The following is a 16818-nucleotide window of genomic DNA, read 5'->3' on the forward strand; positions in this document are numbered from 1 at the left end:
TCTCATGCCCAGCCAGCAAGAAGGCTGGAGGGGCACAAGAAGTTAGGAAAGGACGCAGCCAGGGCAGCTGACCCAAAGTGGCCAACGGGGTATTCCATACCATGTGATGTCATGCCCAGTATATAAACTGGGGGAAGTGGAGGCAGGGGGATCACCGCTCGGGGACTAACTGGGCATCGGTTGGCGGGTGGTGAGCAATTGCACTGTGCATCACTTGTTTATTCCAATCCTTTTATTATTACTATTGTAATTTTATTAGTGTTACTATTACCATTATTAGTTTCTTCTTTTCTGTTCTATTAAATTGTTCTTAACCCCCAACTTTTACTTTTTTTTTTTTTTCCCAATTCCCTCCCCCATCCCACTGGGTGGGGGGGAAGTGAGTGAGCAGCTGTGTGGTGCTTAGTTGCTGACTGGGGTTAAACCACGAGAAGTTGTCAGTGATTTGGAGTATCTCTTAGAGATGTAATTTTCAGGATGTGCTACACGCCAGCCTTAGGTTGCGACCCAGAAGCAGAAGTAGACCCTCAGGGCATGGCAGCATGAAACTCAGCACACAGACTGTTCTTCCAAACAGCGATCCACTGGGGCAAGCAGTCCGCTGATCCCTGCTGAAATGGCTGCTGCTGGCAGCTGTGCTCCCTCTGTTGCCTTGCAGGGCTGCATTTTTTTCCCCCAACTTTTGACCAGGTGCAGCAGGCAAGTCCACTGGCCTGTGATACCTTCAAGCCCTTACTGATCCCCTCTGATCTCCAGTGATTTCTCAGAAAGCGTGATATTTTTAAGTGGCTCAGTGGTTAAAATGTTGATAACCATTTTTTACAGGTGTGTTGCTCACCTAGGGTTCAAGTGCAGGGCATTGCGCAGCCTCTAGTCGAGCAAGATCTGATGCCTCCTGAGATTTATTCACCAACACCACAGCTTCGCAGCAGGACCAAATAGCAACGTGAAACAAAATCAGGGAGAGATATGTATGCGCATGAATGGCAACAGCAGATCTGAGAAGGAAACCTCGTGCCTTATCTTGGCAGCGTGCTTCAGCGGTGGTTCACGTTTGCAGTTACGACTTCTCAGCTGTTGGTAATGTTGCCCCCTCTGACCGGGCTGCAGCTGTATAGTTGTCCCTGTAGACTGAGATCTTTAGAGCCTCAACACCGCTTCCTCACCAGCCTGTGTGCAGTCAGCGCTGTCTCTTAAACAGTCGTGCCTCCTGCCTCTTCAGCAGAACAGTGGCCGCTGGCTCCCTTGGCTAGACCCGTTATCCCCCACGTCTCTTGCTTTTGGCTCTTTGCAGCGTTCACTGCCCAAGCAGCCTGTTTATGCTGGAAAGCTGAGCGTTATCACGGTACTGTACCTCTGCAATTAAACACGCTGGTTTCCTTTTGCTTCTGCTGGCGCCGGTGTGACTTGCACTGATTTCACAGTGAGGACTGCCTGTAATTGTTTTTTGTTTTCACAAACCAAAGATGACATCTTAAGTGGCAGGGGGTGTGGGGACAGCCAGGCAGGTTGGATAATTCTGCCCTGAAATAGTGAAAATAAAAGGTTGAGCTTTTTAGCCTTGCAAGGCAGTGTCTCTGCATAAAACATCTTTTGTGAATTTTACCCTCTGCTTACGTTACTGTTGTTGGCTTTGGGCTGGATGGGTATAGGAAGAGGCAAGGAGTGCAGGGTTTGGGATACGCTTGGTAAAAAAAGGCTCCATTTATTGCTGTGAAGAACAAATGTATTCTGCATTCATCTTTAATAAGCTAAAAATGTGAACAACCATAGAACAGATTTTTTTTTTTTCCTGGTTAAAAACCGTACTTCATAAAACCAAGCAAAAATGGAAGGTCCCAAACAGTAGATGTTAAGGTGTGTTGCGCATGTAACCATGAGATATTCCTAATGTGTACAATAACAGTGATTGTGTGTGAGTTTGCATCCATAATCTTCCAGAGTCTGATTTAGCTTTTTTTCTAAAAATCTGGCAAGGAATGTCACTTTTCTTTCCTTCTTGCTCCAGGCATAAAACCACAGATGTGTCAGTGTGGAGCATGTTACATCCAGAGGTAGGGCAACAGAGTCCCTCTCCCCTGTGGCTCTGGAGACAAGAGGGACTGGTGTGGCCATCCATGTAAACCAGGATAGACCCGCTTTGGTGTGGAGCTACCGGGGCCTCTTGGGCAACTGGGACTTGTCAAGCCCTTGAATTGCTGGCCCTGACAGGTGGTGGAAGGAGACCTCCCCAAAATCAAGGACCCTGAGGTTCCCAGCTTGTCAGAAAGTTCTCGACCGTATCTGATCCCATGTGATCCATGTACATTAATATTAAAGGTACACATCTATGTGGGATACATTCATAGCATATTGGAGATAATAAATTTGGAATGCTCATCTAGGAGCAAGTTAATTGTTATGGCAGTCATAAACTGTTATTGTACCTTCTCTTTTATATTTATCTTCTAGGGGATTTTTGCAGCTGTTGTATGCTTTGCTGGTTAGAAAAACAGTAGGTTTTGTACCTTTCTTGGTGCTAGGTTTACACAGTGTGCATCTCCTCCAGCTTGCTGTGGCTGCTACGCAAAGTAAATGACACCTTCAACTAATGCGTTTTGGTTTTTTTTTTTTCCCAGAGAATATACTGAAGTGCGGTAAGATTTTCACTGAAACTGTAGAAATATTTTCCAAATCCCAATAGGAAATGGGATAATAGGAGCCAATGTCCCATGACCATGAGATACCATCTTGTTGTGACCGAAGTCAATGCTGAATTCTCCTGAGGGAGATGCAGAAACCTCCTGGACCTTGGTTGCCAGCAGCTGCACCGTGCTCCAGCCGGAGATCATATTTCCTTTCAGGCTCACCACTTAGCCATTGCCTTATGCCCTACAGCACGAGGACTGTTTCCAATTTTATAAGTTCTTTATCTTGCTCCGGGAAGGTCCGAATGTCTGCTTAGATACCTGCTGCTTTTTTGAGTCCTGCTGAGCTGTTATCTGGTTTCTCATGCTATCCAAATTTAATTTTCTTTGATCTATTTGGCAATATAAAAAGGATCTATTTTATGCAACTGAGAACAATTCTGAATAAAAGTGACTGGAAAGGAAAATATTAAAAAAATTTAGGGCAATAACGGAGAGGCCTTTACAGGAGCTCAATGAGATACCTGTCCCCTTCTCTCCTCTGTAAACAGGAACAAGTCCTCACAAAAGACAGTTTTATCAAACTCATCCCAAATGAGCTAAGTGTAAATAGCAATAAAATTACATATCAAAAACATGTCAAAAAAGAGAAAGGGAGATGGGTCGCTTTAAATGAATAGTGGTGAATTGCAGAGAATGCATAAAGCTGAAAGAAACCCTGACAAATCTATAATCAGAAGTGCTAAAGACCCTAAGTACATCAGGGAGGATTTATGAGATACCAGTGATCAGATTGTCAGTAAAGGCACCTGATGGGCAGGAGCGTTCAGTGCATCCTTTGGCTCTGCAAGGCACTGGCGGCTGTATTCACCTTTGCTGCAAATATTGAGATACTTCCTATGCCAAGCAGTGGTGGGAGTGGCATGGGATACCTGCTGGAGAGGATCAGGAGATACCAGCATAGCTGTTGTCACTTAGTGTTATAAAGAATGGGGTTTTTTTCAGGCAAACTTGGTCTTGCCTTTGGATTAAATTGACAAAAATAGTTGTTGGACATTTCAAAGGCTGCATAGACTGCCTGTCATTAAAAATAGCTCTATACAAAATTTTTTGTAGATGGATTAAATTGATTAAAAATTAAATGACAGACCTCTCTCAATTCTGAGTCGTCCATCATGTACCTGAAGGATTGGGCATGAACTGGTGATTAAATTCTGGCTATTAAGTGCAAACCCTGGCTCAGGAAGTTCCTGAAAACCTCTGTTTTCTTCCTAAGGCAGTGTCGGTGGCCCCAGCGAGCCCTCTGAAGCCTCTGCAGCCACAGGCTTATTCTTAGCAACTCTCGCATACGCTATTTGCTGTTTGATGACTTTTAAGTGAATTGACCCGAGCTTGGCGTTTCAGTGAGGCTGTGCCATCGATTTACAAGATGGCATTGTAATACAGTCAGGGTTTTCCATACTATTTCCTCATACAGCATGCAATCCAAAGTTTTATTGGATTTTTAATTTGATTTTTTTTTCCCCATTCTTTGAGTAGAGAGGTTTGATTGAACATTCACTGATACTTAGGCCTTGCCCTGATGGTTAAAGTCAAGCAGACACAGGAAGATCATTCTTCTCTGCTTCCAGCTTTTCAGGCACAGAGGCAATACTGTGGTTTGTGACATGGAGCACTTTGTCAGCAACCCTAACCTCTGCAAAGAAACACAACCTTCCCCTGCAGCAAGCAATAAAAAGCTAAACTTTTGCCTCCAACCATTCCCATTAATGGCTGTGCTTGGGTTTATCCCTTTGCTTTTAAGAAAACATTAATGCAAGCCGTGTTGGGAGTGCACTTGCTCCAGCTGGCTCTTCTTTTACAGCTAGCAGGGAGAAAGATGCTCCAACATCCCAATTTAAACAGGAGCCCAAAGTGAGGTGTGGGGGATCCAAATTTTCCTATGTAGCACGTGCCCTGGAGCACAAAGGCTTATATTCCTTCAAAACATCCATTTAACACATTTTTTTTTTAATTCTGTTGCTTCTTTTTCACCTCCTTACTAAAGTAAACAGGTTAGCAGCAGCTATCAACACCCCTTAGGTTTTATCATTTCTTTTCTGAATGGAATGCTCTGATGGGAAACTTCTGGTTTGTGATTTATGCTCCCTTTGCTCATACTCATAATGATTTGTGTTTTAATGACCCTAAGGCACATCCATGGCCCTTCCACAGCCGCACTTCCACGTGTGGTGACGGTTTTCTAAGCTCTGAATTTTTGACCAAGATTTTAAGCCTAATTTACCCTCATTTTTTTTTATCTATTAGAGTAATCCCTTTATTTTTCCTCCAAGATTTTTGTTCTTTAGCAGCGAGTAATATTTCTCCCACACAGGCAAATCTGAACCCTTTTGTATAGCGTTCTATTTAGTATTATTCTTTTTAGTAAGTTGCTGACAAACAGCTAATTGCAGCAGTATTTACAACTTTATCAGATCTTATGCCCAGAGCAAAGGGGTTGAGGAATCTTAATGGTCCAAGTCCTCTCTTCCTGCACTGCTGGGGAACGCCAGGGATGCTGATCTGGATTTTCTTCCGCAAGTCCACACAGTATCTCTCTGTCTGCTGTTTAGTTACCCACTTATGCCATTTTAGTGACTTTCTTACACTTTTCTCAGGGGGTTGTTGTCATCCTTGTTCTACTGTTATATGATCTCTCAGATAAAAAATTAGGACTTTTCCCCGCTTAATATTCAGAAAAGTGAAGGATTGTAGATCTTGCCGACTTCTTTAGATAAAACCCCTCTTTTCCTGCTGCTGTGGAGGGAAATGGGTGATTTTGTCATTGTTAATAGTCAAAAGGCAGAGCGAGCCCTCTGTCCACACAAACTGCTGGTACTCAACCGATGTTTGTGGGGCAGATAGTCTCAGAATAGCGTATGACATTGCGTGACCGCCATCGAAAAGAGTTTTCTCATGATAATGTCGCCTTGGTACCCAGCCAAGTCCTGGCTGGGTAACGTGTGGGGCAGAGTCAGCCGCTCCTACTGTTGCTTGCTCTGTCACGTTCGCTGCATCCCGGCTCCTCGGTGAGATGCTGTGCTCTCGGCCTCGTGCCCCCCCGGGAGCCGTGGTGTCCAGGGCGGACAGACCACCGGGTCTGCTCGGAGCCGGCTGGGACGGCAGGGCTGCCCGCAGGGGAGGGGTGGGGGGGCTGGCCTGGGTTAATGCTGTGGAGAAGCAGCGCTGGGGCCGCCGCGCCGGCCCGTGCCATGGTGCTGGCAACAACCCCGCTCCCCTCCCTGGGCTGCGCCCGCAAAGCCGCTGCTCCTGCGGCAATGAAACCGGGCGGGCAGCAGTCGGCCGCAGAGCACCGCTCGGGCCCCAGAGACCCCGTCAGACTGATGCTATTGCTGTCTTTTGCAGTCATATCTATAAGAAGAATCATGACGTGACCAAAACCCGGAAAGGAAAGACGGAGCAGCTTCTCAGAGTGGACGACCATGACTTCACCATGCGGCCGGCTTTTGGAGGTGAGAATAAAATGGTTCTCTTGATTTCATGCTCATCTAATTATCTAATTAATCCTCTAATTAAAAAAAAGGAAAAAGCCTCTGGCCAGATGCAGCGGTGTGAAGGGAAAGGACTTGGGTGGTCTTAGGAGATATTTGAGGCAATTCAGAGAGGCTTCATCCTCACCTCATAGTCCTCTGTACAGCTCCTATACTCCTTGCTGTTGCTGAAGTTGGCCCTTTTTTTTGGCTAGTGTTCCCCAGAGCTCACGATGGACCCTCCCAGTAAGTGTTTCACTCTGTTGAGAAGTTGAACGAGCTGCAGATTTTAACGTTCGTTTGTAGTTGTGAAGTTGCAATGAGCTTTTCAGCTGATGTGATCAAATTGCAAAGTAAGGAACTCGTTAGGTGGATCACATCCCATCCTTGCTAGGAGAAAATGGAATATTTTTGTCCAGGTAAAATCTTGTCTCAAACTCTCTAAAGCAACCAAAAGAGCAGGAGGGGAGGCCTCCATCACCTTCACTTCTGTCTTCTGTCGTACCCAGTTACAGGAATGTGCTCACCTGATCTTTCTAGAGGCACTACTGCAGAGGTAAGAGAGTACCTGAATAAAAAATGTGCTGGAATACCAGCAGGGAAATCCCTCTTCTGATTAGATCAATAACCAGGCGTCCCCAGACCGAAGGACAGAGTTTTCTGCAATTTTCGCTGAATGACTAATATTGCATCCTTTGTCAATCGGCCTTCTAGGATGAAGTGCAACATCTCCCTGTCCAGAGGGTCACACGGGTATTTTGCATTTTGCACCTAGTCCATAGAACGGAGCTTCTCTGACCTGCCCGTTCCTGGTGTGGCTGGAAAGATGTTTCTCATCCCACAGTGCAGACGTGCTGATCTGACAGCACGGTGCTGTCCCCATGCTCGCAATTTATATATCTCCAGAGCCCCAAATGTGTCATCACCAGTGGTTTGCCCCCAAACCCACTGTAATTTACTAACAGGTTGCAGTCCAGCCTGCCCATTGGAGGTAACTCTTTTGATAGTCAGTGGTAAACTTGATCTGCTATTTCTAGGGTTGAAGAGTTTGCCTTAAATTGTCCTTTGGGTGGAACATAGGCAAATCTCCCTGGGGCTGGTGTGAGCACATCTGACAAGCCCAGACGTGCAGCTGAGGCTCTGGGCTGAGGTCTGGGAGCTGGCTCTGGAGGCACTGGGCATGCCTGCTCCTTTTTGAATTGTCTGTAAAAGCGATGCTGAATGAGCTGCCCCTGGGCCTCTCACCTGCTGCAGATGGGTATTTCCTTGACAGTGATAGTGCTGCTTCACCCTCTGGTTAGGGAAAGGGAGATTATGGCTTATTGCTGGTATTTCCTCTCCTGCTGGGTTGCTTCTTTAGGAAGGTGAGCCTTTCAGCAGGGTGGATTTGGGAGGGAACCTGACCTCTGAAAGATGAAAAGACCAGGGAGCCGTGAGATTGGTTTCAGGGACTGACCTAAATCCTCTTGGCTCCAGGAGGAGATGGTTACTATCAGGATTGTCCAGCCAGCCACCTTGTTGGCTCAGTCTCCCGTTTGTTTGTTTGTTTGTTTGTTTATTGGTCTTGGCTTTCTTTACCTGACTTTTTAGCCTTCTTTTTTCCATTCTTCTGTTCTGTCTGCAAAGCCTGGATCTGTGAGGTGTTGGCTGGATGTCCACTGCCTTTAGTCTGGCTTTGTTTTGTTGGCATGCTGCTCTGTCATGGATATTGGTGATCCCACATGGCTTGCCCAGCACAGCAGTGCTTTAACAAAGATTAACAGAATGGTTTGGGTTGGAAGGGACCTTTGAAGATCATCTAGTCCACCCCCCTGCCATGGGCAGGGACATCTTTCACTAGAACAGATTGCTCAAAGCTTCATCCAAACTGACCTTGAACACTTCCAATGATGGGATCAACACTTCATTGATTTCGACCAACGCTTCATTGATTTGTGTCACTAGATTGTATGTTGTCTTCTGAAGGGGGATAGGAGGCTGCATGGTTTCACACACGTGAAGGTGGATTGCTGATCTGGTACACTTCACCTTTCCTAACAGAAGACTAGGTGCTGAGAAGTAGATACCATGCTCTGTTGAGTGAGTTCACTAAAGTGTACATAACACCCCTAAATACCAGGTATGCCCTCACCTGCTATAAGCTCAGAGGGTCCCCCCCTACTTCCCATCCTGTAGATCCTCTGTCCTTTCCTTCTCCTCTTCCCTCCCCAAGGCCTTAAAAGAGAGCATTGTGGAAAGCTCCTGTGGCCGTTTCTGAAGCGGTAACTTTTTCTTGGCTTTATTCTTCTCCCACATTCAGGTAGGAACCACTACCATATAATAATCTGGCTGCACATACATTTTCCTCTGACCATTTTCACTCCTTACTGCAAGGCTGGTGGCTGAGCTGGAATTATTCCTTTTCACTCAGAGAAGAGAAGATAGTGTTTCTGGTGCTGAAGGTCATCCCTGCTTGCCCCTGATCACGTTGGGAGGTGAGCGTGCTTATTCTAGCGGCTCTCCTGGAGCAAATGAGAGGGGAGAAGCAAAGTGCAGAGGCAGGCTCAGATCTGAAGGCACACAGGACCCCAGGCTGGCAGCCCTAGGACAGGTACAGCACGCGTGGTATGCAGCTGCAGGCACTGAGTGGACAGGATCATGCACAGCTTGTAAATTACGGCAGTGGGAAGGATGAGAATCCCAAATGATTGCCTTTTGCCAGCTCATGAGACAGCAGTCGCTACTAAACTAGTCTCACTGAGGGTGGCCATCCAAGCTGTATTTTGTCATGTTAAAATGCGAGGGAATAGAGCAAGCAGAGAAAAATAGCCGGCTCAGAGAGAGAGTGCAGCTATGGGATCCTTATTTGTCTTGGTGACTCTAGGTTGAACAGAGTTGGTTTTAACAGTAAATGGTTTTCCCAGCCATTGAAGTCAGTGACAAACTCTGCTCATCCCAAAAGGAAGGGATCTTCCCTTCGGCAGGCAAAAATTAGTGTCAGTGTCAGAGAGGGAATTTTCTAGTCTTCTAGGCAGCAGAGAAAAGCCTCAAAGCAAATGCCCCCAAAACCTTAGAAACCCAAGCTGTTAAAGTTTAGGGTGCTGTGTTAGGTTTTCAGATTTTTTTTTTTTTTTTTTTCTTTTAAGCCAACCTCAGTTTTTGGAGCTTGGCTGATGACTTCTGAATGCCTGATGTGGACAGACTGGAAGCACTGATCTCTCCTCGGTGCAGCTGTTACCACTCTTGCCAAAAGACCTGCTGGTTCCTGGCTCTGATGGGGTGGAATGACAGGGCTTCTCTGGGAGGAGATTTGGGCTCCTTCCCTTGACTTGGTTGGAGATAGCTGGGGAGCCACTGTGATTTTGTTTTTTTTTTTTTTCCTAGCTGGATGTATGTCAGGGCATGATGCCTATGCTTTTTGGTGAACCTGAGGGGTTTTGTTCTGTTGTGCTGATGGTTTAGGTTTTGATGTCCAGTGTCACCACTGCACTGTATTTCTGTAAACAGACCAAATTTTTACTGTTTTTATCAGTTTCACAGAGCCTGTGAGGAACAACTTCGTGCACAGTTCACACCAAATAGACACACATAGTCACATGATTACTCTTCCAGTGCTAATGTAACTGCATTTTAATCTCCCTCTTGTCTTCTTTTCCCATGCTATATCCCATCATGGCATTAGGATACTCCTAGAGCCTAAAAACTTGGAGTAACATCTATAAAATTGAGAAATATCCTAACAGCCTTCAGTGAGAAGGTGACTTTATTTATAAAGGAAAAACATGGTGTTTCTTTAATTTTTGTTTCATTAATTTTTGCTCAAAACCTCCTTATCTTGCAGAGCTACCTGGGACAAAGGTGAGATACTAGCAAAGTTGTGCTGAAGTTGCATGTAACAAGGAACGAACATGGCAAGAGCTTTGTTGAGGCTCCAGCCTTGGAAAGCATGACTCTCACACATGGAGATAGCTCAGGTGGTACAGGTTCTTGCACAGCTGCAGAGTGATGCAGTGTATTTTTAGTGACAGATGATAAGCCTGACGGAAAAAAAATGTAAGGGAAAGAAAACAAAAGTCTGGTAAGAGGCGATCCTTTTATTTTCTCCTGTAATGTTATTCGTCAGGCAGTCACAGTGATTTGCTATGGACTGTGAATCCTTCCAGTTTTTTGCAGTGGCAATGCCAATCAAACTGATGTGGTCTGACCTATGTAGGATAAAAAGGCTTTTGTACTGCAGAAGCAGAGTAGAGGAGCCTGTGGGATGTGTGTGACTGTACCTGGTCGCTGCCCTAAGACCCTCTCTGCTGTCTAGGAGCAGCTCAAGCACCACAGTCTAAAGGAGAGGCTAGCCCCATGGCATTGCATTGGGCCTGTGATGTTATGGTGCAGGTGGGAAAGGCAACTCGACTCTGGAAAACATAAATAATATCATAAGGAAATTGTGAGTGACATTAGACTACAAAGAAGCCCAGTACTGTAAATATGATGGTTCCCAAGCTTGGTGAAATAATGGGCAGCTGTTAACCTTCAACATTTTTGGTGGACCAGTCTACAACTTCACCATTGAACTTTAAGCTGAAAAGGGGTCTGCACCTGCTCTATGGTGACCATGGTGACTCTTGTTGGTCTGCAGAGGACAGTCAGCAAGCTGTCAGCACAACACAGCCGTGACCACTGGACACAGCAGGCTGGGGTTATGCAAGGTGAAATGGAAGAAAAACATTAGAGAAAGGTGAAGGGTTTTTCAAGAAAAAGTATCTCTGTAAAGAGCAAGTGAGCAAGCAAGTGTTGTGTAAGTTGTTATTAACAGCCCAATAAACATGATTGTCTTGCCTGCTCTCAGCCCATTAGAGACAAGCTATTGGGTATGGTGGTAATGACAAAGATTTTTGCTTTGCTGATGCTCAAAGTAGCCTCCATAAGCTAAAATAGACTGCATTTGTTATGACCCTTAGGAGTTATCTCCATGTCAGTGACCTTGTTCTAGCTAGCAGATGTTCAGGTATTATTTACAAATATTAATATTTAAGGATTATGTAAATGTTTGGTTTGCTGCCTTCCTTAAACATCCATTTTAAGCATTTCATCTATGACATCTCGTATTTTACAGGGAGCCTGTGAATAAGCAGCTTTAGTTGATACTTAAAATAGCTGTATCTTCTTTGCTGAGGAATAGCCTAATGCTGTACTTTTATTATATTTCTTCATAGCCTAATAGCCTAATGTCAGCTGGTCCTTGCTGCCCTTTCCTGGCAGTATTTTTGTCAGGATGGATGAATGGCGGGGTGAATGAAGCATCAGTAGTTCACTTAGGGTTTGTATCAAGGGCTGGAATAAAACTTGCTTCTCCCTCAATGAGCTGTGGAGAAATGAAGGTCTCTGCAGTCATGTGGCAGTGGATGAGCTTATCCTGGTTGTGACAGCCTGGAAGCTGAGCTGCCCACACGTAAGAAGTCTCAGACATACATACATACATTAAAAAAAAAAGAAAATAAACACACACACACACATACATGCAGAAACACTGAAGACTGTTTTGCAGCTTGCAGACATGGGATCCCGTATGGACATCTGTGAGCCTCTCTGGGTGTGCGCGACATTACCTGGCAGCAAAGAAGTCTCAAACCTGCTTGTTTCCCATGTAGATATTTTTATCTCAGGGCCTAAGTCAGCCTCACTCCTTCAAAGATAGATGAGGGGACAGAGAGATAGTCTCAGAGAAAAACAAAGCGCCTTTGAAATCACCGCCAAAGAGAAAAATTAAAGAGATATTGCAAAGCTTTAGTCTCAGAGCTGGAGTGGAAAACTGACTCCAGACATTTTCACAGTAGCATGCTATTCCCTATCTTCCAAAGCCTGCTGCACTGTTAAAAAATAAAAACCATGTTTGTATGCAGTACCTGTTTCTGACTGGGAACTGGCTGGTCCTTTGCAGCTTTCATGCTGCTCCTCAGTGGGTGGTTTTAGGTACCGAGACACACTGGGATGTGACAGGTTTTAATGCTGGGCACCTTCTCAAGTCATTCCTGAACAGCACTTGTGGAAACCTCCTGGGTTCCCTGGAGGGGTTAGCTCCAGACCAGACGTGCCATGCAACCTGGGACAGAGTTTAGTATTCAAACTGGAGTTTTTGCAAGATGAAACAAGCCACAAAGTCTTCTTGGTGTCTTGGTGTCTAAAATGGAGACTTGTTGTGTCCGTCTGTTCTCCTTGTACAACCACTGAATGCAGATGCAAAGTGGGTCTTCTCTAAAGGTATTCTGTACAGCATCTTTTCTGTATGTGGCACCTAAGTCGAATGCGTAATGGCTTTCACTGAAGAGTAGGTCACAAAACAGAGCACCTCACTGCAGAAGAAAGAGAAATGAAGGAGCACTCTCACCGCTGGTTCTCAGGACACTGGGTTGTGAATTTGGCAAAGGAGTAAATACCTATAAAGCCATAAACACCTTGACAGCCTGGTACCTGAGTGTCTTTTTAATAACACCCAAGTTTGATCTGAGGCAAGGACACTGACGTGCAGGAACTTACAGAAATAAGTTGTTGCTGATGCAGTTTCGGAAGACGCTACCTTTACAGTAAGAGGATACAAGGGTGCTCTACCATGTCACATGTAAATCCTGTGCAGAAGTTGTGTGGCTAATGGATGCTGCCTAATACAAGAGAGAAAGCAGAAGCACTCCTATCAGCCTTGGATTGTGCTTCAGGTCACTTACATCCTCTCTCAACATGCAAATACAAATATCTCCTTCAAAAGAAAAATCTCCTGTTTTCCATTTCCAGTTTTCATATCATCAAATTTGCTAGTGACTGTGTGAGTGTCTGAAGTGGAAGCTGCTGCTGTGCTGTGTCTGAGATGCAAAGGGAATAATTTATTCGTGGGTTCATTTCTGTGTTGTAAGTGGAAGTCTGTGCCATAAAAGTCTGTGACTTTTATGAAGTTTTTTAAGAATCCAGGGTTTGCTTTCTGGTTGTATCAGTCCTGCTGAATTAGGATTTCAGTTCTGTGAGATATTGCTGTGGACAGTGATGGAGGTAATTGATGTCGATGTGTTTGCTGTTTCAGGAAGAAATGCTTCAGTTGAAGGTTATACAATTTCTCTCTAGACCTTGGTCTATAAATACTTGAGCTCATGTTTAATTTGAAAAATTCTATGAATTTGGCTGACGTTTTTCAGAGACCCTAAAGTATGAGCTGAAAAGCTTTGCTGGGCTGCAGTTTTTGAGCAAAGCAGCACTGCTTCCTCGTCTCAGCCAAATCCACAGCTTTCACATGGGATCCGTTTAAGTTCCCATCCAGCAGTGAACATCCTAGAGAGGAGCCCGAGCTTTGAGATTTCTCCAGTGTTACAGTATTCTGGTCTTTTCCTGCTTGTAATTCTCCAAGCTGATCCTTCTGTTTTTCCTCTCTCTGAAGACGAAATGAGTATTGATTAAACATTGCTTATGACAAGGAAAAGCTGGTCAATGAGGGCTTTTTCACTTTTAATGCTATAATCTAAGTTACTTGTCCTCTGTCTACCTGCTCAATGTGTCAGATACCATCTCAGCTGTTCTTTTCCCTTCCCCTTCACACTTTCCTCATCCTCCGCTCCCTCTCAATAAAAAGATTTTTTTCTGTTTGCTTATCCCTAGTGGTATTTGATGGGGAATTTGGCAAAGCATCTGCAGCACCAGTGGTTCGACAGTATAGTTTCCAGAGGGACAGGATTAAAAAGCTAGCAGTTCCCAATCGACTCCAAGGATTAGTGAGACCAAAGATCTCTTGACATCTTTCTGTGACTGATCAACAGCCGTTTAATTCAATGGTATGTGCTGTAGCCAAGATGACCTTTAAGGAAACCCAGGGTTTGTTTCTGTGGTTTAAAGAGGGCATTTGTTTACAGGGCTTCTGTTTTGCTTCAGACACTGCATGCATTTACAATGTTGCTCGCATCAAGTGCCTCTGCAAAACTGCATCTTAGTAGAAGTGTTGAAAAGTGATGGGCCAAGTGAATATGTAATTATTGTTATCAGTTATGCTCATCGCCTAGAGCAGGACTTGGTGATCGTTTGATTCCTGTCACTAGCTCCCAGGCAGCAGCATTTGGGCTGGCCCCTCTGGCTTTTCACCCGCTCTTCCATGCTCAGCCCAACCTCTTGTCCAAGGCTCCTCCAAAGGGTCTCAGTGTCTCAACGTGCCCTCTTTCCCATTCATGTGCTTTGTCATCGCCTCAGCCCCAGGTGCTGAATGAGGAACAGGGAGAAGGGAAAAGCAGTGACAGCTCCTGCTGATTGTAGTAAGATTTTGCCCAAGAAAGGCAGGGTAAATATTTCCACTGAGAAGTAAGTTTTACAGTCTCATCTTCATACTGTCTGTATTAACAACTTCACGTGTGAGTCCAGAGTACAACTGATTTCTCCCTCTCTCTATTATACTCACTGTTCTATCATCCCTCAAATTCATGATTAACTGCAGAAAAGAAAAAAAGTAAAAGCAGTTTCACTGATGTGCAAGACACCTAACCCAACCTCAGGCCTCTTCTCTCAAGGGCTTTCCAGACCATCTGGTTTTACACTGAACACCCTTTATTTTGGGTTTAATAAAGCTTCATGGCAGCTCCAGACTGAACCTTAGACTTCGGCCTTGCAATGAGGTAACGGCTGGTTATCCGGGAGCCAAACTGAGCATTTGGTGCAGGAATATGAAAAAAGAAAAGAACACGGGCAGAGTATTTTATCTTCAAGAGCAGATAGGGAAGGAATAGGAGAGAGGGACAAATACCAACTTGGCAGTGTTCTTCTGTTTTGGTTTTGGCTTTTTGTGTTTGGTTTTTGGTTGTTTTTTTTTAAATCTGTGATTAGTGTTCAGTCAAGCATGGAAATCACAGCAGTAAATAGACTTTGGATGGGTGTTGATTTCCTGAATCAAGGCTGAATTAAGCTTTCATACATGGAAAGTGTCTCTTGCAGCCTGGAAGCTAGGGGGGCTTCCCAGCATGTGCTGGGCAGGCAGCCCCTCGGCACCAGGGAGACCCAGCGGGAAGCACCGCGGACGACCGCTGCCTTCCTCTTCTGGCACAACCCGACTGCGCTGTGAAGCCATACTGGCAGACACCACGTCTTCTCTGTTAGCACCGTGCCTACCGCAACATGGCAGCTTGGGATGGCAGCACTGTGGGCACCACTGCAATGCGAACAGCTGTGTGTGACAATGGCTAATATTAATTACAAGTGCTTTCTAGAGCAAGAGCCAGAGGCAGGGCTGATGGCAGCCTTGTGCCTGCCCTGATGTGGGCTGTGTTGGACTGTGGAGCCTTTCTGAAGTGCCTTACTCTCAGCATCGAGCCTTGCTCTTGCAGAAGCCCAAGTTAAGTATCAAAAATATGGCTACACTGAAGAGCTATTGGGTATTTAAAGGCATTAAGGGAATAGATAAGTATTTGAATCATTTCCCAGGCTCTCCTTGATTACTATGCATGACTTTATGAGGTATCTGAGCAAAGAAAGGCTAACTGGCTGCCAACAGGGCACTGCCTACCAGCAAGCTTGTGTTGTTTCCCTGTTGATTATACTGCACATCAAAATGTGTGTTATCACCACAAATACAGTGCTTTTTGCTACACAGTCTACCTTGTTAAAAAAACCCCAAAACACATTTTACTGAGCAGGAGGAATGTCATATAGGAATTCTTTCTCTTGGTGTTGTTTTTAACTTTTGTTTACTCAGTGTCCTAAATAATCATAGAGAGTAGGAAGAAGTGTGGCTGCAACCAAGGTATAAACTCATAGAGTGATTTCAGATTGAAAAGGATTGCATTAAAATACTGTATATAAGACAGGCAGGGTTTGTAGAGCAGTGTAGCATGACTTATTAGGTCAACTGAAAGAACCAGAAGTAACAAACCACCTCCTTAAAACCAGGACTCTATAAGCTAATTTGCTTATTAGACCTTATCATACTCCACAACTACTCAACTGAAGAGAATGAAGGGGAGCAGAACGCTGCAGAGCCGTTGCTACAATATTTCCACGTAACGAAGCTACCACTTCCTCTGGCCATACCAGAAGATGATGCATTTGTGGGGTGAGAGAAGGGCCATGTGCTGGTCATGTCTGCAGGATGCTGAATTGCATGTTAGGAATGACACATCTACCAGGGACATAGGCAATGTCTCTTCCCAGGGCAAGGAGCCAGTCAAAAGAAAGGACACGTGGCAAGGAAAAGACATCTGTGATTTTGCCATGGATTTGCCTCTCTTTGATGAGTTACGATGGTCTGAGAATCCAGTGGAAGGAATCCACTGGCTGATGAATGGTGTCATCTTGTGGCCAGATCAGTAGGGACTGAGCATGTCTCCTGGCCTGGCAGGCAGGGACCGGCTCGTGAGGAGCTGAGCCCATGCCACCAAAGGCAGAGGGCTGTCCTCCTCCACACCTCTCCTCTGGCCCTGGCAGCAGACTCAGCCGCCTGACAGGCCTTTCCCTGGGCTGATTCAAGTCCCTGATTTGGAAGAAAATAGTCCAATTGCTGCTGCTGCTGTTGGTTTTGGCTGGGTTAACTTTCTATGGTCAGTGAGCTAAACAGTCTTACAGGAGGTCCCACTGCAAGCTCAGCCTGCTCCTCCATGCAACCTCATCCTTTGCTGAAAGTCATTCCCTGTGTAATTCAGGGAGGAGGCTGAGGACTCTTCTTGCCTGCT

The 16818-nt window shown here is 45.2% G+C and overlaps 1 protein-coding gene across 1 annotated transcript in view; it reads left to right on the top strand.

Annotated features, from left to right (window-relative positions):
* GABRR2 (gamma-aminobutyric acid type A receptor subunit rho2) overlaps positions 1–16818 on the top strand; it is a 45541-nt gene that overhangs the window by 4414 nt on the left and 24309 nt on the right. The window contains exon 2 of the mRNA XM_052781527.1: positions 6033–6139. Coding sequence (XP_052637487.1) covers positions 6033–6139 — 107 coding nt within the window. The remainder of the gene's footprint in view (positions 1–6032; positions 6140–16818) is intronic.

This window comes from Harpia harpyja, chromosome 3 (assembly GCF_026419915.1).
Source record: "Harpia harpyja isolate bHarHar1 chromosome 3, bHarHar1 primary haplotype, whole genome shotgun sequence".
Taxonomy (NCBI): Eukaryota; Metazoa; Chordata; class Aves; order Accipitriformes; family Accipitridae; genus Harpia; species Harpia harpyja.